Source organism: Chelonia mydas, chromosome 14, assembly GCF_015237465.2.
Source record: "Chelonia mydas isolate rCheMyd1 chromosome 14, rCheMyd1.pri.v2, whole genome shotgun sequence".
Taxonomy (NCBI): Eukaryota; Metazoa; Chordata; order Testudines; family Cheloniidae; genus Chelonia; species Chelonia mydas.
In genome coordinates this window covers 38087563-38104601 of record NC_051254.2, presented here as the reverse complement: position 1 = coordinate 38104601, position 17039 = coordinate 38087563, and the positions used below count along the sequence as shown (strand labels likewise).

Sequence of the window (17039 nt, the reverse complement as noted above, 5' to 3'; positions counted from 1 at the left end):
GAGTGTACAGGTGGAATTTTAAGGCTCAAAGATTGTATATTAAAGTTTAGAACCATACTGTAATCAATCTTTAATACAAAGAATGAGGCGAGAGAGGCCCCTGGGGTTCGTCTACACAGTCCATGGCGCTGAGCCTCCCAGCCTGGGACAACAAACTGGAGCTTGCATTAGTGCTCTAAAACAGCTGTGTAGGCAGCACTTTGAAGTTGGGGGGACGTGAAGCAGAGGGGTCCCACATCTCAGGGGCATGCCCTAAGTTCTGGGATAAAAGTTATGCGGGAGCTCCTCCTCTCTCCCTCTCTTCTTAGCTCCCCACTGCCCCCAGGTGTTTTGTGTGAACTTGCCTGCAAGGCCTGATCCTTTAGGCATACTCCGAGGATGCTACCAAACTGGGCCCCACCCACTGGCGGTGGGTAGGGGAGGCTTGGGGGAGGCTGAGTTTCCCCAAATGGCCAGGCATGGCCCCACCCACACTCCACCTCTCAGGGCTCCACTTCAGCAGAGCCGCTGGGCAGATGGAGGACATGGGGCTCCCCACAGCAGCCCAGGCTCCCTCTTAGTACAGCCCGGCTCTGGCTTTCAGCCTGGCCAGGGGACGGGACCTCAGGGGGAAGAGGAGGAACAGTGGGCAGGGCATGATCAGCTCCTCCACTCTGAATCGCAGCCCCTGCCTCTGTTGCTTCCTGCCTTCCCAAGGCTACTGTGCCCATATTAAAAAGTGCAGAGACCATGAGCCCCCTGGACCCTCCCGGATCTGGCACCACTGCTCTGAGTGAGTTTAGGCACCTATAGGATTCATTAGGAATTTTCTGCACTGAAGTGCTTTTGAAACTGAGACTTAAGCATCTTAAACAGGGACTTTGGTACCAACTGATTGTGTGTAGCCAGGGTAACATTGTTATCCTGGTGGCAAGTTCACATTGCCCTGTATTTTTTGTGGCCACAGAGCTATGGAAGAGAGGGTAGCAGGGGTGATTTCTGGTCCTGTGTTTAGGGAAGGTTTGGTGACATGCCTGCGAGAGAGGCAGTGTAACATATTGTGAGACAGATTGTTCTCTGCCGTGTGAAAAGCCTCATTTTCATGAGCAAATCTTTGGGCATGGTTAACCCAGGGAAATTATTTTTCATCACTACTTTTGAACAACATTATTTTTGTTTCATTTTTACAATTCTATTTTTTAAATGAATCAACTCAAAAGAATGTCTTTCATGAAACAAATGGATAAAAACTAACATTTTCTTTATTTATTTGTATATTTCCACTATCAACAAAACAATTTATGATCCAGAGCAGAAGCAGAGAGAACAGAAGCCTAGAGATCCCAGCAGCCATGGCCTCAGGGGCTCCTGTATGGGAAATCCAAGAGGAAACCAACTGTCCCATCTGCCTGGAATATCTTAGGGACGCAGTCACCATAAAGTGCGGGCACAACTTCTGCCAGGTCTGCATCACTCAGCACTGCGAGAAATGGGCAGAGCTGGGCTCTGGCTCCTTTTGCTGCCCCAGTTGCAGAGCCCGAATCCCGAAAGGGACTCTCCGAAAAAACTATCAGCTAGCAAATATAGCAGAAAAAATCAAAGACCTGGATTTCAAACCAGGAAAAGAGAATCTGTGTGAGAGACACGGCAAAGCCCTGGATCTGTTCTGTGATGAGGACTGGGAAGCCGTGTGTGTGGTTTGTGAGAGATCCTCAGAGCACAGATCTCACACGGTGCTTCTCGTGGAGGAGGCTGCCCAGAAATACAAGGTAGGAAACACTGTGGATCTGGGAAATTCTTTCTTTTTCAGACTCAGTCTCTCAGAGCCACAGAATCTCCCAATTTCCCAGATTTTCTCCCTGATCTCTGGAACCACCTAAATCTCCCCACCCCCCTCAGTCTCCTTCCTCTGGGCAGGTGCAGGGAGCCTTGGCCACTGATGGCAGGCGCAAAGCCTGTTATTAGGGAGACATGGGGCCTGGCTACACTTGCAAGTTAGAGCACATTAAAGCAGCCACAGGCACCCTAACTCACGACCCATTCACACTGGCAAGGCACGTCAAGCGCCTGGACTCTGAGCGCTCCTGGTAATCCACCTCCGCGAGAAGCATAACACTTGCTGCGCCCCGGCTGAAACGCCCGGGTGTCAGTGTGAACGAGGTGTTGCATCACTGCGCTGCCATCGGCCTCCGGAAAGGTCCCATAATCCCTTTAAGTCAAGTGGCCACTCTTGTCACTGTTTTGAACTCACTGGGCTGTAGGAATGCGGATATCCCCTTTCAAAGCTCCGTGTCTGACAACCGGCTGCTTCTCTGCTCCAAGACAAAGCAGCCAGTAGTGTGGAAAGCTGCTCTCTATGCCTGTGTGAGAGAGAGAGGCGGGGGGGGGGGTGTCTGCTGCTGTCTGAACTGACAAGACAGCCTGCTGACACGCTCTCAGCCCCCCAAAACCCCCCCTCTCTCTCCCCACATACACACAACACACTCCCTGTCACACTCCATCCCAACCCCCGCCACCCCATTTGAAAAGCACGTTGCAGCCCCTTGCATGCTGGGATATACCTCCCACAATGCACTGCTCTCTGTGGCGTTGTAAGAGCTGCTAATGTGGCCACACCAGTGCGCTTGTAGCTGTCAGTGTGGACACTCGGCAGCGCTTTCCCTCCTGCGCTCCCCGAGGGCTGATTTAACTCCCAGCGCTCTACATCTGCCAGTGGAGCCAGGCCCGTAGGCACTAGAGCTCCATGGGAGGCACGTTCCTCACACACAGGGCTGAAGCAGGATGTGTCAGTGCTGCTGCCAGGCCAGGCATGGAAGGCACGAGCTGCGCTCACCACACCCCTGACAGCCAGGGCGGCGGGGATCAGAGGCAGGGCAAGGCAATGCCTTCCCAACCTGCCAGGTGTAGCCCCGCCCCCACTGCGCCCCCAGGCACCCCCCTGCTTCCGCCGCGGCTCCTGGACCCTCAGTCTTCTGGGGCTGCCTGGGCTTCAGGCTGGGGAGGCTGGGGCCGCGCGCCATCCCTGTGCTCCAGGGCCAGGTAGGCTGGGGCCGCGTGCTGCCCACTCAGCGGGTGGGTGGGAGGTTGGGGTTGCTCAGGGGCTGGGGGCCTTCCCCCATAGGAACAGCTGAGTGTAGAGGCTGCACAGGGGGCAGGAGGGAAGAGGCTCTGAAATTGTTTTATGTGAAGAGGATCTAACTTCAATGTGTCTGGTTTCTCGTCTGTCCTGGGCTCACCGAGCTCACACGGTGGTTCCCATCCAGGAAGCTGTCCGGTGGGACAAGATACAGAGTTGCCGTTCAGTCTAATGGGTCAGAGCTTTGGGTTTTAATTACATGTTAACGGCATCACAAGTTGCCTGACACCAGGGCTGCTGACAGACTTGCCAGGCCTCTGGGCAAGGCTGGGGGGAGATTGGGGGGGCAGCTCTGGGCCTCAGGAAGGGGCAGAGCCTCAGGGAGAAGGGGCGGGTCTGGTGCTAGCCTACCCCAGGCAGCCCTTCAGCACTGCCCAGGCCGCGCCACCTGGGGCTCCAGCGGCGATTTAAAGGTTCTGGGGCCATAGGTGGCAACTTTCCCTCGCGCCAGTGGGTGCTCGTGCCCCCCCCGGCCCCGCCCCGACTCCACCCCTGCCCTGCCCCTTCCCCGCCCCCATTCCGGCCTCTTCCTCAAGCGCGCCGCATTCCCCCTTCTCCCCACTCCCTCCCAGCGCTTGCCACATGAAACAGCTGTTTCGCGGCAGCAGCAAGCGCTGGGAGAGAAGGGGGAGAAGTGGGGACGCGGGGCGCTCAGGGGAGGAGGCGGAGGTGAGCTGGAGCAGGGGGGCGGGGCAGGGAGCTGCCGGTGGGTGCAGAGCACTCACCAATTTTTCTCCGTGGGTGCTCCAGCCCCGGAGCACCCACGGAGTCGGCGCCGATGGCTGTGGCTCCGGCCACCGCTGTTCCTGTGGTAGCAGCGGCAGCTGCCAGGAGCCCCGGGCCCTTTTAAATCCCGGGGCCCCGGGACAGCTGCCCCTTCTGCTTCCCCTGTTGGCGGCCCTGCCTGACACAGGTGTAACTGCATCATTCAGCTGTGTGTAGCCTTCATTGCATGAAAGCGGATTTACACATAAACGATAGTCCAGCCTGGCAAGAAAAGCAACAGAGGAAGATTTTCAATTTGTCTGATGTAGGAAAGTTTTCTCTGAGCAGCTAAATCCTTTTCAACCCCAGGTCCCACCAGTGACTATGGGACCTTTCTACAGACCAGAAGCTGTTAAATGATCAGTGAGGTTTGATTCTAGATGGTGCTTGATTCACAAGAGCCGCAGGACAGGATAGCCTGTGAGAGTGTTGCTTTCAGACTTCAAAAGGGGGAGTTACAAGCTGTGACTGTTATTACTGATTGTATCACAGTGTTTAATATTGTTATTTGAATCCCAGAAGACCCTACAGACCCCAAATGAGATCTGACCTCTGTCCCTGCACAAAATCATTTACAGTCTAACTGGACAAGACAAAGTGTGGGAAGGGAAACTCAGGCACAGTGAGGGGAAGTGACTTGTCCAAGGTCACTCAGTAGGTCAGTGGCAGAGCTGGGTATAACCCTCGCTTTTCCAAGTAGAAGTGCAGTGTCCTATCCACTCGGCTACGCTGCCCCCCACCCCCAGCAGCACTGATTAGGGATGAAGTGCAGCCATGAGGAAGAAAAGACTCCTTGGTAAAGGTCCCAGGTCCAGCAGGGAGACGAGGCTTCCCACTGGGATTCTAAACTCCTGGATTGCTCCATTAGGGGCTAAACTCGGAAGCTGCCGGCCTGAACTAGAGGAGATCATGGGGCTAAACTCCAAGCACCTTGAATCCTCACACAGAAGGGCTCCAGACAGCTCAGGTCCATGTCAAATACCCCTGGGATTACACTGGAATTGTAACAAAACTAAACCCAGGCTGGAGCTGACCGGTGCCAGTCTGACCTGTTCTGTTGTGTACGTGGGCAAGCACCAGCCAAAGTGGTTCCATAAGTCCCACCAGGCAGCCTTTTGAAATCTCCCAGAATCCACTGCTTCTGGGATCTTTATGAGGGAATGGGACAGTGGGGGATCTGCCAAGGGGCATTGCCACGGAAAGGGTTTAGGACAGCACTGGGGCAAACCCCAATCGTTCTTTATACAAATCAGCCTGTTTAATTAGGGTGGCCATTGAGGCTTTCCCCGAACATAGCACATTCCCATGCCTGCCTGCATGGGCCCACCCCCAACTGTATCACTCGGCCTGCTTGGGCCCACCCCCGCCTTTGTCAGCACACCCCCACCTGCATCCTTCTGCATCAAAGTACCACCCCCCACTCCTGCCCCCACCCTCACAGGTGTCCTCCTGCATCCTCAGTTTCCTCCTGTCTCTTTTTCACTGGACAAAGCCACCTCCAGGGACCTGGTGGCTTCTGGGATTTGTATCATTTTGTTTATTAAACCATCTCAAACCCAGATTTATTGAGTCATCCCCATGTGACTCCAGTGTCCCGTTACGCGCTGTACCACTAATGAATTCATAGATACCAATAAAGCTTGGTTATAATTGAGATCTCTCTCTAATTATTAAAATACCTGAACCTGAATTGGTAAGAAGTCAGAATATGACACACTCCAAGTCTGCATTAATAAGGTTTCATCTCCTTGGTGGTCCTGATGTCGCAAAGCAATTCACCAACAATAATCTTGGGTTTTGGGTGGAAAAACACCCAGCTCCACACCCCTCTCAACCATCTAAATGAAACCTCTCAAATCCTTTATTGTTCTTCAGGAAAAAATCCAGGCCCATTTGAAGACTCTGAGGGAAGAGAGAGAAAAGCTTCTGGGATTTAAAATGACTAGAGAGGGGAAAAGGCGGGAGTATCAGGTAAGGTGCCTGTTGTTATTAATTGACAGGGACTGGGCGTGGGAGGTCCATTTGGAGGCAGATTACTGTGTGGCCTTCGGGAACATGGACTTGTGTGTGTTTCTCCGTGATTGTGGATTGCTGGGTTAGATCCATGTGTAGAAAAGCCCTAAGCTTCCATTTCAGCTGATGAGTTAATGTCTAGGCCTTGTGGCTCTCCCAGAAATCCTCCCCAAGCGAACTGAATGTCCCCGTGAGGTGCTGTCCACGGTGTCTGGTCATTTTGTTCATTATTAACGTGTTTGTTCCTTTTTCTTCCGTGCCATCTCTGTCAGTGCAGTGCTGAGTCCTGCCTCCTGCTACTCTGGGTTTGAATTCACAGAGACCATCAATAGCAGAATACGCTGACCATGACAGACATGGAAACCTCCCTTTCAGAGGGATGCAGGGGCCAAAGCGGAAGGTGTGAGAGTCCTCAGCCTAGTATACACAGGCATAGGCGCAGACTTCGCCTCCAGCTGGTGGGGGCTCGACCCCCCACTCTGCCCCCGTCCCTGCTCTCATTCCACTTCTTTCCCCAAGACCCATTCCACTTCTACTGCACACTCAGCTCTACATGAAAGGACCCCAGGCTCCATCCATGTCCCTGACCAGCCCTTTCCTTATTTCTTCTAGAAACAGACAGAAACCGAGAGGCAGAAGATTGTGTCTGAATTTCAGCAGCTGCGGCAGTTCCTGGAGGAACAAGAGCGACTCCTGCTGGCCCAGCTGGAAAAGCTGGACGAGGAGATTGTGAAGATACACAATGAAAATATCACCAAACTCTCAGAGGAGATTTCCCGTCTCAGTGAGCTGATCAGTGAGATGGAAGGGAAGTGTCAGAAGCCAGCAAGTGAATTCCTCCAGGTGAGGCTATTAGCACTGGAGTATACTGGCCAGGGCAGGGCCTCCCTTCCCCATATTTGCTAAATCCCTTCCCTGAGATCCCCTGTATGTGTCAGATGGGACTGAGATTCTTTTCTCTCTCTCTCTCCTCTAGGATGTCAGAAGCCCCTTAAGTAGGTAAATGACTCTCTCTTGCTTCCCCTCACAAATCTGGGAAAGACCTTGGTGGTGATATTAGCACCACATCTCCCCAGGGCTCTACTGAAAAATGTGTGGGGAAGATCAAAAGTCAGATACCAATCTCTCTGATCCACTTCATCCTGAGGTTCTCACCCTGGTACAGAAGACTCTGGAATTGTCCATTCAGTGGGAAAGACTGACCTCAAGTGTTTCCACGAGATGTCACATCCCTGGGGGAGTGGCTGCCTCAGGATTGTGGGGATGGAATATGGGCCTGTCACTACTGGGGCCCTGCTTACCATTCAGCCCAAGGCAGCAGTGGTTAAGAGTCTTTCCCACCTGAGTTTTTCCCAGCCTGAGGACTGTTTGGAGACCTTTGTGGAATGAGCTGGGGAGGGGGGAGTTGGTGTCTCAATTTCGTTCCTAGTGGACAGATTTCTACAGCACTTTACATAGGAATCTCCTGTCCCTCAGAGCGTGGAGGCCAAGGAGTGAATTGGCCATGGAGACTCAATTCCCCTTTTGTCCCCAGAGCTGATCTCACCAGACCAGAGTTGAAGAATATTAAGGAGTCCTTAGAAGGGGAGGTTGTACGGCCATGGGCTGTGTTGCACCTGCTCTGAGGCTGGGAGAAGTCGAGAAATTCGAACTCCAGGCCCATTAGAGCAGCGACTCACTAGCCAGAACTTATCATGAGTCACACAATGAAATATAATCACGTGAAATTGTTTCTCTCCAGGTGTGAGAAGGGGAAGTTCCAGCAGCCAGAGGAGATTTCTCCTGAACTGGAAGAGCAAGTCAGCGATTTCTCCCAGAAAACTATTGTGCTAATGGAGACTCTGAGGAAGTTCAAAGGTACCCAGAAGGGATCTAGGAGTGGAAATTGGGAAGAGCCTCTGAGACTGTGGGAAGAGAATGGTGCTGGTCAATTGGTTCACACTTAGATGATGTTTCCATTTAATTGTTGGGTGAGAAGGCCAGACATTTGGGTCCAAGACACTCAGGTTGATTAATTCAAACCTTTCTTTGCACCAGAAACACGCTTTTCAATGACAGTTACAAAGTAAGAAATGACTCATCGACTTTAAGGTCAGAAGGGACCATCATGATCCATCTACTCTGACCTCTTGCACATTGCAGGCCACAGAACCTCCCCACCCACTCCTGCAATTTACCCGTAAACTCTGGCTGAATTCCTGAAGCCCTCATATAATGATTTAAAGACTTCAAGTTACAGAGAATCCACCTTTCTTCTAGTTTAACATCGGTAAATGATACGTGCTCCATATGGCAGAGGAAGGCAAAAATCAACCCCAGAGTCTCTGGCAATTTGATTTGGTGGAAAATTCCTTCCCTATCCCAAATATGGTGGTCAGTTGGACACTGAGCATTTCAGCAAGACCCAACAGCCAGACACTTGGGAAAGATTTCTCTCTAATTCAGAGCCCTCCCCAACTCGTGCCCCATCACCAGCCATTGGGATATTTGCTACTAGCCATCGCAAATAGAAAGAAGTGCTGGTCAGTTCCCTTCTCCTGGGGTATAGGTGGGTCACGGGGGATTTCTCCTAGGAAGCTCTAATTACCCCTTATAATGTCCGCAATATTAGACACCTCCAAATTGCATATTTACTAGTTCTTCTCCAATCACTTTTGAGTGGTATGAATATTAAGTACCTTATATAGGACACACAGTACACATGCATGAACACATCATTCGCAGGGCTTCTTTTGTTCAAGCTATTTTCATGTTATTGTTCTCTTCTCTGATTGATTCTGCACACGCCACTTTCACCGTTGTCTCCACACAGAGGGTATTGGACTTTGCTAACTTCTCTGTGGCTGGATGCACAGGCCCCCTCAGTCTAGCTCCAGCCCTTCAGTGCCTCACCCCACTGCACAGCCCCCCTCAGCCTAGCTCCAGCTCTTCAGTGCCACCTCCATATTGCACAGCTCCCCACAGACAGCACTAGCCCCTCATTGGTACCCCTCCCCCAGCTGCACAGATCCCCTCAGCCTAGCTTCCCAGGAGCAGCAGGGATGAGGGACAGTGGGAAGCCACTTCTGGGAGCCACCAGAGGTGAGTCCCCCAGCCGAAGAATTTGTTCCACCCTCGCCCCTGCTCACAACAGACCCACGCCCACAGCCAGAGCTTGTCCCTTTGTCCTGGTCAGGAGACAGAGGAGGTTCCCATCGACCCTGGGATCACCCCTGCCCGGAGAGGGGTGCCCTGGTCACAGTGTGGTGATGGGAAACCCTGCTCCACTGAGAAACCCCCCTCCTCTGCTTCCCACATCCTGTGACAGGATGGGGGATCTCCCATGTAAGGGACACAGACAGGGGAGAGACATGGGGTAAGTGGTGTAGAGGTGGGACACACACAGACACACAGACACTCATCCTCCTGTCAGACATATTATTTAAACAAGAAAAATAAAAGACTAGTGACAACAATGCACTGAAATATGGTTTTAGGAGAAATATTTATTTCTATGCCCCCATTCCACAAAAAAAATATTGACTGCGGCAGTGAGGGACATTCAAAAACACTCACCTGAGTTGAATTTATTACTATTACTAATGTTTATTATTTATTAACGAGCTAAGTTATGGTTTTTTCAGTGTGGAAAATTGTGCGTTATTTTTCGGGTTGAATGATGACTGAATGACATAACCCCCCGCCAATGTCTGCCACTAACTCTGGTAATTTTGTTAAGTGTCCGTCACACAACATGATGCTGCCTGACCCCTGGCCAAAGGGACCAAAGTGGGTAAAGTTACTTTTCTGCCAAAGTCCTTGTATGATCTGGGTCTAGGATATGACAAAAGGCCGTGAGTGAATGAGAGAAACCAACCGGAGTTTGAAGGGTGGGAGGGGATGAGGCGGGGAAAAGTAAATCTCTCTGACAGATTGTGTGTCCTGGGATGGTTGTGAGGCTGAAAGGATGTTGGTTCCATTGCTGGGAGATGGCTGAATGAGAGAGGAAATAGAAGATTTCAGTTAGTTTCTATGAAATGCCTGAGTGTGTCTCTGGGCCTCTCAATCTGTTTCTCTGTCATGATGAAAACTCAGTTCTATGCGTTCAGAGTAGGGATGCTGTTATAAATATGAAAGTCTGAAATCTCGTCTCTTTTCTCCTTTCCCCCGCCAGACACTCTGCCGTCTGCACTGGAATCCCTAGGAGTACACAGACAGGGTGAGTTTGCAGCTGGAGATTGTCTTTAAATTAGGAGAAAATTCCAGTCAAAACATCTTCATGAGATTGTAACGAAAGTTACCAACCAAATCACCAGTTGCTGTGGCGCACACAGCCCCAAAAATAACCTGTTCACAGTGAGGAGATCCAGGGGCACTGGAACATGGGGGGCCAGGGGGCCAAGCTCACCCTCTTTTTAACATGGGCATAGTTTGGGGGCAGGGGGCCATGTTGGCCCCCAAAACTGCAAGCCTTGGGCAGGCGTGGAGCGTCGCAGCATTGGCTGTGTTTCATGGAGGGGCGGCTGATCAACTCCGCCCTGTGTAGTGCAGCTTCTTCCTGGTGCTTGTCCCTCTCAGTGGCCCCACCCCTGCTCCTCTTCCCCCCGGACCCTCCACCTGCCCTGGGTGGTGCACGCCGGAGAGTGGACATGGGAAGGTGGAGGGTCGGGGCTCTCCATAGTGGCCAAGGCTCCCAGCCTGGCCAGGGGCAGGGCCTCGGTGGGAAGATGAAGAGTGGGGCAGGGCCAGGGAGAGGGCAGGGCCACAGGTGGTGCGACCTAGTACCCCCCTCCCCAACTTCTGCCAAGGTGCCGGAACACCTGGGGAGATCCCAAGCTGACATCACACAAATAATCCTGACACCAACCTTAGTGCTGAGTTCATGCCCATGCTAATGAACAGAAACACTCTCCCTGACCAGTACCCAAACACAGCTCTCTGCCCTGAGGACTGACACATCCCTCTACTTTACCCCGGTGCAGGGGGTCTCCCCATTGCTCTTCTCCAACATCCCGTCTTTCCTCCGGGCAGGGCTGGGCTCTCCCATTGGAGCTGCTTCCTGGATTGAGGCGATCCTTTCCCTCTGATGCTGCCAGCTCCTCCCTTCTTTCTGGGCTGGGGATGGGGCTACCTCACCCAATGCCACCTCCTGCTCTCTGGTGTTAACCAGCTCTTCCCCAATGCTGCATCTTCCTCTCTGTTCCCAGCCCTGGGAGTGGAGACTGCATTAGAGGAGGGAGATTTCCTCTGGCCTTCAAAACTGTACCTGCTTCCTCTGCTCCCTCCCCACTACAACCTTTCTTGGTGTGTCTCTCGTGCTGGGAATGGAGCAGAATCAACAGGGGTAGCGGGGAGCTGACGCTTATGCAAGCGAATGGGAAATTAATGAAGTGGGTCTCCTTACAGAGACTGAGGAAGTGCAGTGACATCCCTGCTCAGTCTCAGGTGCCCAGGACAGAGGCAGCTCCCTGCGATCCAGGCCTGTCCCAGCCAGAACAGGGCTGCTGGGGAGAGTGAGAAATGGCCCCAGCCTCCCCCAGGGCCGAGCTCTGCCCCTGACGCTCTGATTCTCTCTCCCCAGCGAATGTGACTCTGGATCCAGACACGGCTCATCCCGAACTCGTCCTGTCTGAGGGTGGGAAAAGTGTGAGATGGGGAGACACGCGGCAGCGACTGCCCGACACCCCTGAGAGATTTGACGCTGCGCTCTGTGTGCTGGGCTGTGAGGGATTCACCGCGGGGAGACATTGCTGGGAGGTGGAGGTGGGGGGTGGGCGATACTGGGCTGTGGGGGTGGCCAGAGAGTCTGTGGGGAGGAAGGGGGGGATCAGCCTCAGCCCTGAGGGGGGATCTGGGCTGTGGAGTGGTGGCTGGGTCAGTTCCGGGCTCTCACCTCCCCTGTGACCCCCCTGCCCCTGAGCCGGGCCCCCAGCAGGATCCGGGTTTGTCTGGACTGTGACCGGGGGCAGGTGACATTTATCGATGCTGGTGACGAGGCCCCGATCTTCATTTTCCCGCCGGGCTCCGTCCCTGGGGAGAGAATCTGCCCCTGGCTCTGGGTGTGGCGGGGATCCCGGCTCCGCCTATGTCCCTGAGACCCAAAGCAGAGGGGGGGACCGGAAATCAGCCTCTCTAGTCTCACGGACCCCCGTCTCTATGACCTTGGAGGACTCCCATCGACCCAGCCCCTGGCCCCTCTTCTCTACGACCCCTGGAATCTCCTCCCCCTCCCTCCCTGCAGCCCCAGGCATGGGAGGGGGAGGGGGAGGAACCCCTGGGGCTGCAGGAGGGGCAGAGGGGCCCTGAGGGGCAGAGGCGGGGGCTGGGCAGGGACCCAGCAGGAATCAATCAGGGGTTGGGGGGCTGGGGAGAAGCAGCAGCAGGGAGCGGTTTGTGCAGATCTGTGGGATTGGATCTCACGGGGTCTCCCAGCCAGAGCTCCTGCCCCAGGGGCCCAAGTCACTTCAGGACAACTGGTCGCACTGTCATGGTCCCACACACACGCGGGGCGGTGGAGGGGATGGGTAGGGGGTGCAGATTGATGGAAAAAACATAATTTAACTTTAACAAAATCATCATTCGGTCAGTCTCACGATTTTTTTAAACTCCTGAGGTTGGCAGCACTGGGGGAGGCAGGGACAGGGCAGGTTTGACCTGAGGGAATTAGAAGAAGCAAGAAGGTAAATGTGAATGAAAATAAAACAAGAAGAAAGGGAGAGTCCAGGAGAAATGGTGGAAAATAGAACTGAGAAGAGTGACAGGAAACTATCCTGACAGGGGAACCAGCCTGGGGGCAGGAAGAGGGGAAGGGATAAAATTGGGGGTAAAGGGGGGTGGAATGGAGCAGCCATGGGGGCTGATCTGTAACAGGGAGGGGAGGAGAGTAGGAGAAACACAGGAAAATAAACAGGGATCAGAAGTGAGGGTTAGAAAAATGAATAGAAAAGGAGAGTATGAAAGGAAAGGGAAGAGAGAGATTTATGACATGTTACTGAAAGTGAGACTGTAAGTCATTAATTCCCTATATTAATTCCTGGCCATTGGTACATTGGTGCTATTTTAGTGCCATTAAGAAAACTGTTCTCAGTAGCTGGGAATCTGCTTGCATGCTGTGGTTATTAAGGCTCCTTCTCAGCTCCCTTTACTTTCCACCTTTAGTAATTACTGTAAATAAAACATTACAAACAAGTCTTTTTTTTGTTCCACTTTACTGTCCCAGCTGCAGTTGTCGGGGGCAGAGCCGAGGGATTTGCTGCCTGCCTTGGTTTTGTCCCCCCAGCCCCCACAGGGAATATCGCGCTTCTAGGAGGAGAGTTTGAGGTTTGCTGGGATGTGTCACTAACCAGCCTGTGCTCTGTCTCTCTCCTGTCCACACCCATGTCAATCTGGAATTGCTCAGCTGTGCTCTGCGGAGAGGTGACTGGTTGCACAGGGGACAATCCATGAAGGGACTTGGTGTTGCAATGCTGAGCGTCACAGGGCCGAGTTTGTAGGCAACCAGAAAATCACATTCTGCAAAGCTGAGTCAGGGGCCTGAACCCGCTAGACAATACGTGGGCATCAGAGGCACCTTTCAATGTGATTCACAAAAGCCAGCTCACTCGGCAGGGAGCCATCTAAGCAAGACAAGGGGAGATGCTGACAAGGGGGGAGGGGTGTCCTAAGCCCTGCCCCCTCTCTCCGACAGGTGCCTAAATCGGGGCTGCAGGGGGGCGTCGGTCTCTGGTCAGCCGCCCACAAACGGGAACCCAGCGCCTGACGTCCGGTGGCTCAGGCACCTATGACGTTTCTTGCTGGAATGAAGTTCGGGTGACCAGATGTCCCGATTTTATAGGGACAGTCCAGAGTTTGGGGGCTTTTTCTTATATAGGCACCTATTACCCCCCACCCCCGTCCCGATTTTTTACACTTGTGGTCTGGTCACCCTAAATGAGGTAGGCACCTGCCTCGCTCCACACAAATTTGTGAGTGTGGGGGTGGGGAGAAGGTGGAGGTGGGTTTTGTGATGTCACCTGCCTTATAACTTTCACCCCCATGGTTAGAGCACTCAGCTGGCACGTGGGAGACCCAGGTTCGACTCCACTGTCTAGAGTAGCTCACGAATGTGAGTACCAACCTCAGGGCAAACAGTTACAAACCAGGGTACAAACCCCATGCTAGGTATCAAATGTGAACCCCTCAAGCACTAGAGCAGCCTGAACATGGAGTCACAGACAGGCCCCTTGGGTTCTCCGGTCTATCTTGCTGCTTTTCTGCCTCCTCCCCTGCTGCATCTCCCTGCTCCCCCTGCTGGGGCTGCCACATTCCCAGCAGCAGAGTCGGGGCAGCTCCTGGCCACAGGTGTCTCTGGTTAAAGCCACCAGCTGCTCTATCCTGGCCACAGAGAACGGTGGAAGACGTGGAACAGGAGACAACCTCTCCCCAGCCCAGGGAGAACCATTAATAGAAACCTTCCCACCCCAAGGCAAAGGGAGCAGGAGGTGGCAGCTCTGGAGGGAGAGACTCTTATCCAGGAACAGGGAGAAGCATCCAGGAAAGAGCCCCCCTCAGCCCAAGGCAAAGGGATGTGGCAGCCCTGAGGGGGAGACCTCTCCATTCATGTCTCCAGAACCCACCCGGTCAGAGTTAAGGGGGTTTGGATGCTGGGCACTGAGAGGGCTTCTGTTTACTGGTGTGTGTGTCTGTATCCCAGACCTGGTGAGGTGCCATCGGACTGCAGTAAGGGGAACCCAAGTGTCTGAGCCCCAGGATCCCCAGATAATTCAAGCCTCTAGGACTGGAACAGAGCCCATCCACTGCTCCAGTCTTGGGGTCCCTAGGCACATTCTTTGGGGACTCTCCCCCTATCTGAGGTGTGAAACCCGCTGCCTAACCCCCTGGTGTAGAGCTGACCCTCCAGACTCCCGCGTGCTTAAACTCACCATCCCCCAGAACTCCACGCCAAGGTGAGAGCCCGCTGGTTTCAGCAGAATTCCCTCCGGAGGCGCGCAGTCGTTGTGAAGCATTTGGCTCTGTCTACACTAGACAGCAAAGCGCTGCCTGTGGGGTCACCCGCGAGCGGTGGGGCGAGAGATCTCCCAGCACTGCTGGTAAACCAGGTCGACGCTCAGAGCCTGTCTACACTGGGGCTTTACAGCGCTCAAACCTGCTGCACTCGGGGGAGGGAGGGTGATTTTTCACACCCCTGAGCCAGCAAGTTACTGCGCTGAGAATTGCCAGTGTACACAGGCCCCTTCACACACAGAGAGACTCTTTGCTCACGTCCAACACACTATTGCTCTTTCTCTTAACCAGATAAAGCAGAAGAGTGTTCAAATCACATCGCACAAATGACCAACCTACCTGCAGTGCCCGTCACTAGCTCAGCCTTCCCTTGGGAGTCCTGGGGGCCATCTGGGCTCAGGAAAAGCAGGCAGGGCCCCCGGCCTCATGAGGCTGCTGCGTGCTGGGGGACTTTGCTCTCTCCTTCCGAGTTGGAGACAAAGAGCGGGATCCAGGAAGGGACTCAGGTATTGCAATGCTGAATGTCACCGCGTCTAAATTGCAGCTCCCTAGAACATCACTGGAACGCCACTGAGCCACAAAGCCTGAGTTATGGGGAGATGTAAGTGCCTTAGAAAGGGATCCACAAAAACCAGCATGCTAGACAGGGAGCTGCCTAAGCCAGTCGATGGGAGATGCTGAGCAGAGGGGAATTGTATAGGGCAGGGGTGGCCAACCTGAGCCTGAGAAGGAGCCAGAATTTACCAATGTACATTGCCAAAGAGCCTGAGTAATACGTCAGCAGCCCCCCATCAGCTCCCTGCCTCCAGCCCCAGTGCCTCCCGCCTGCCGCCAGCCCCACCAATCAGTGCGTCCCCCTCCTCCCGCCTGCCACAATCAGCTGTTTCACATGCACTGGAGGCTGGGGGAGGGGGAGGAGCGAGGGCATGACAGGCTGGGGGGGGGGCCTTGGGGAAAGGGGTGGAGTGGGAGCAGGGCCTGGGGCAGAGGATGGGGTTGAGCAGTGAGCCCCCCCGCCCTGGGGAAAATTGGAAAGTTAGCATGTGTAGTTCCAGCCCTGGAGTCAGGGCCTATGCAAGGAAGTGAGGAGTGGGAGCTGCTGGTGTCTGAACAAGCCTTCAGAGTAGTGAGCGCTGTGCTTAAAGTGACAGTGCGCTGTCTCTCTCACACACACGCACACTGTCTCTCACTCTCCGAATACACACACTCTCCCCCAACACACGCTTGTATTATTGTTGTTGTTACTTCCTGTTGAAATGAGCAAGGCACCTATGTTCTCTGTAATTTTATTCTTTCAAAGTTGGTTAAGGATTGCAGGGCTGTTATTGTAGGGGTTCTTTTTTTGACTGGTCTGCGCATTTCATAATTTTATTTCTCTCTTATGCTTCAATTTAATTCTTTGAGGAGTGAGTTCTAAAGTGCCTAACCTGTCCTGGCTGGAGTAATTCTCATTATTACTGTTATTAGCATATTGTGCTTTCAGAGTAGCAGCCGTGTTAGTCTGTATTCGCAAAAAGAAAAGGAGGACTTGTGGCACTTAGAGACTAACCAATTTATTTGAGCATAAGCTTTCGTGAGCTACAGCTCACTTCATCGGATGCATAAAAGTGGAAAATGTAGTGATGATGTTTTTATACACACAGACCATGAAAAAATGGGTGTTTATCACTTCAAAAGGTTTTCTCCCCCCACCCCACTCTCCTGCTGGTAAGAACTTATCTAAAGTGATCACTCTCCTTACAATGTGTATGATAATCAAGGTGGGCCATTTCCAGCACAAATCCAGGGTTTAACAAGAACATCTGAGGAAGCAGGGGGGGAGGGGGGGGTTGAAACAAGGGGAAATAAGTTACCTTGCATAATGACTTAGCCATTCCCAGTCTCTATTCAAGCCTAAGTTAATTGTATCTAATTTGTAAATGAATTCCAATTCAGCAGTTTCTCTCTGGACTCTGGTTCTGAAGTTTTTCTGTTGTAATATCGCAACTTTCATGTCTGTAATCGCGTGACCAGAGAGATTGAAGTGTTCTCCGACTGGTTTATGAATGTTATAATTCTTGACATCTGATTTGTGTCCATTTATTCTTTTACGTAGAGACTGCCCAGTTTGACCAATGTACATGGCAGAGGGGCATTGCTGGCACATGATGGCATATATCACATT

At 52.9% G+C, this 17039-nt stretch overlaps 1 protein-coding gene across 1 annotated transcript in view; it reads left to right on the top strand.

Annotated features, from left to right (window-relative positions):
- Window positions 1–13060, top strand: part of LOC102942663 (tripartite motif-containing protein 10) — a 66913-nt gene extending 53853 nt beyond the window's left edge. Inside the window, 8 exon segments of the mRNA XM_043528192.1 lie at window positions 1290–1748; window positions 5756–5851; window positions 6506–6736; window positions 6870–6892; window positions 7635–7750; window positions 10047–10091; window positions 11454–11714; window positions 11717–13060. Coding sequence (XP_043384127.1) covers window positions 1332–1748; window positions 5756–5851; window positions 6506–6736; window positions 6870–6892; window positions 7635–7750; window positions 10047–10091; window positions 11454–11714; window positions 11717–11967 — 1440 coding nt within the window. The 5' untranslated portion in view covers window positions 1290–1331 and the 3' untranslated portion in view covers window positions 11968–13060.
- Window positions 13061–17039: the final 3979 nt, after the last annotated feature.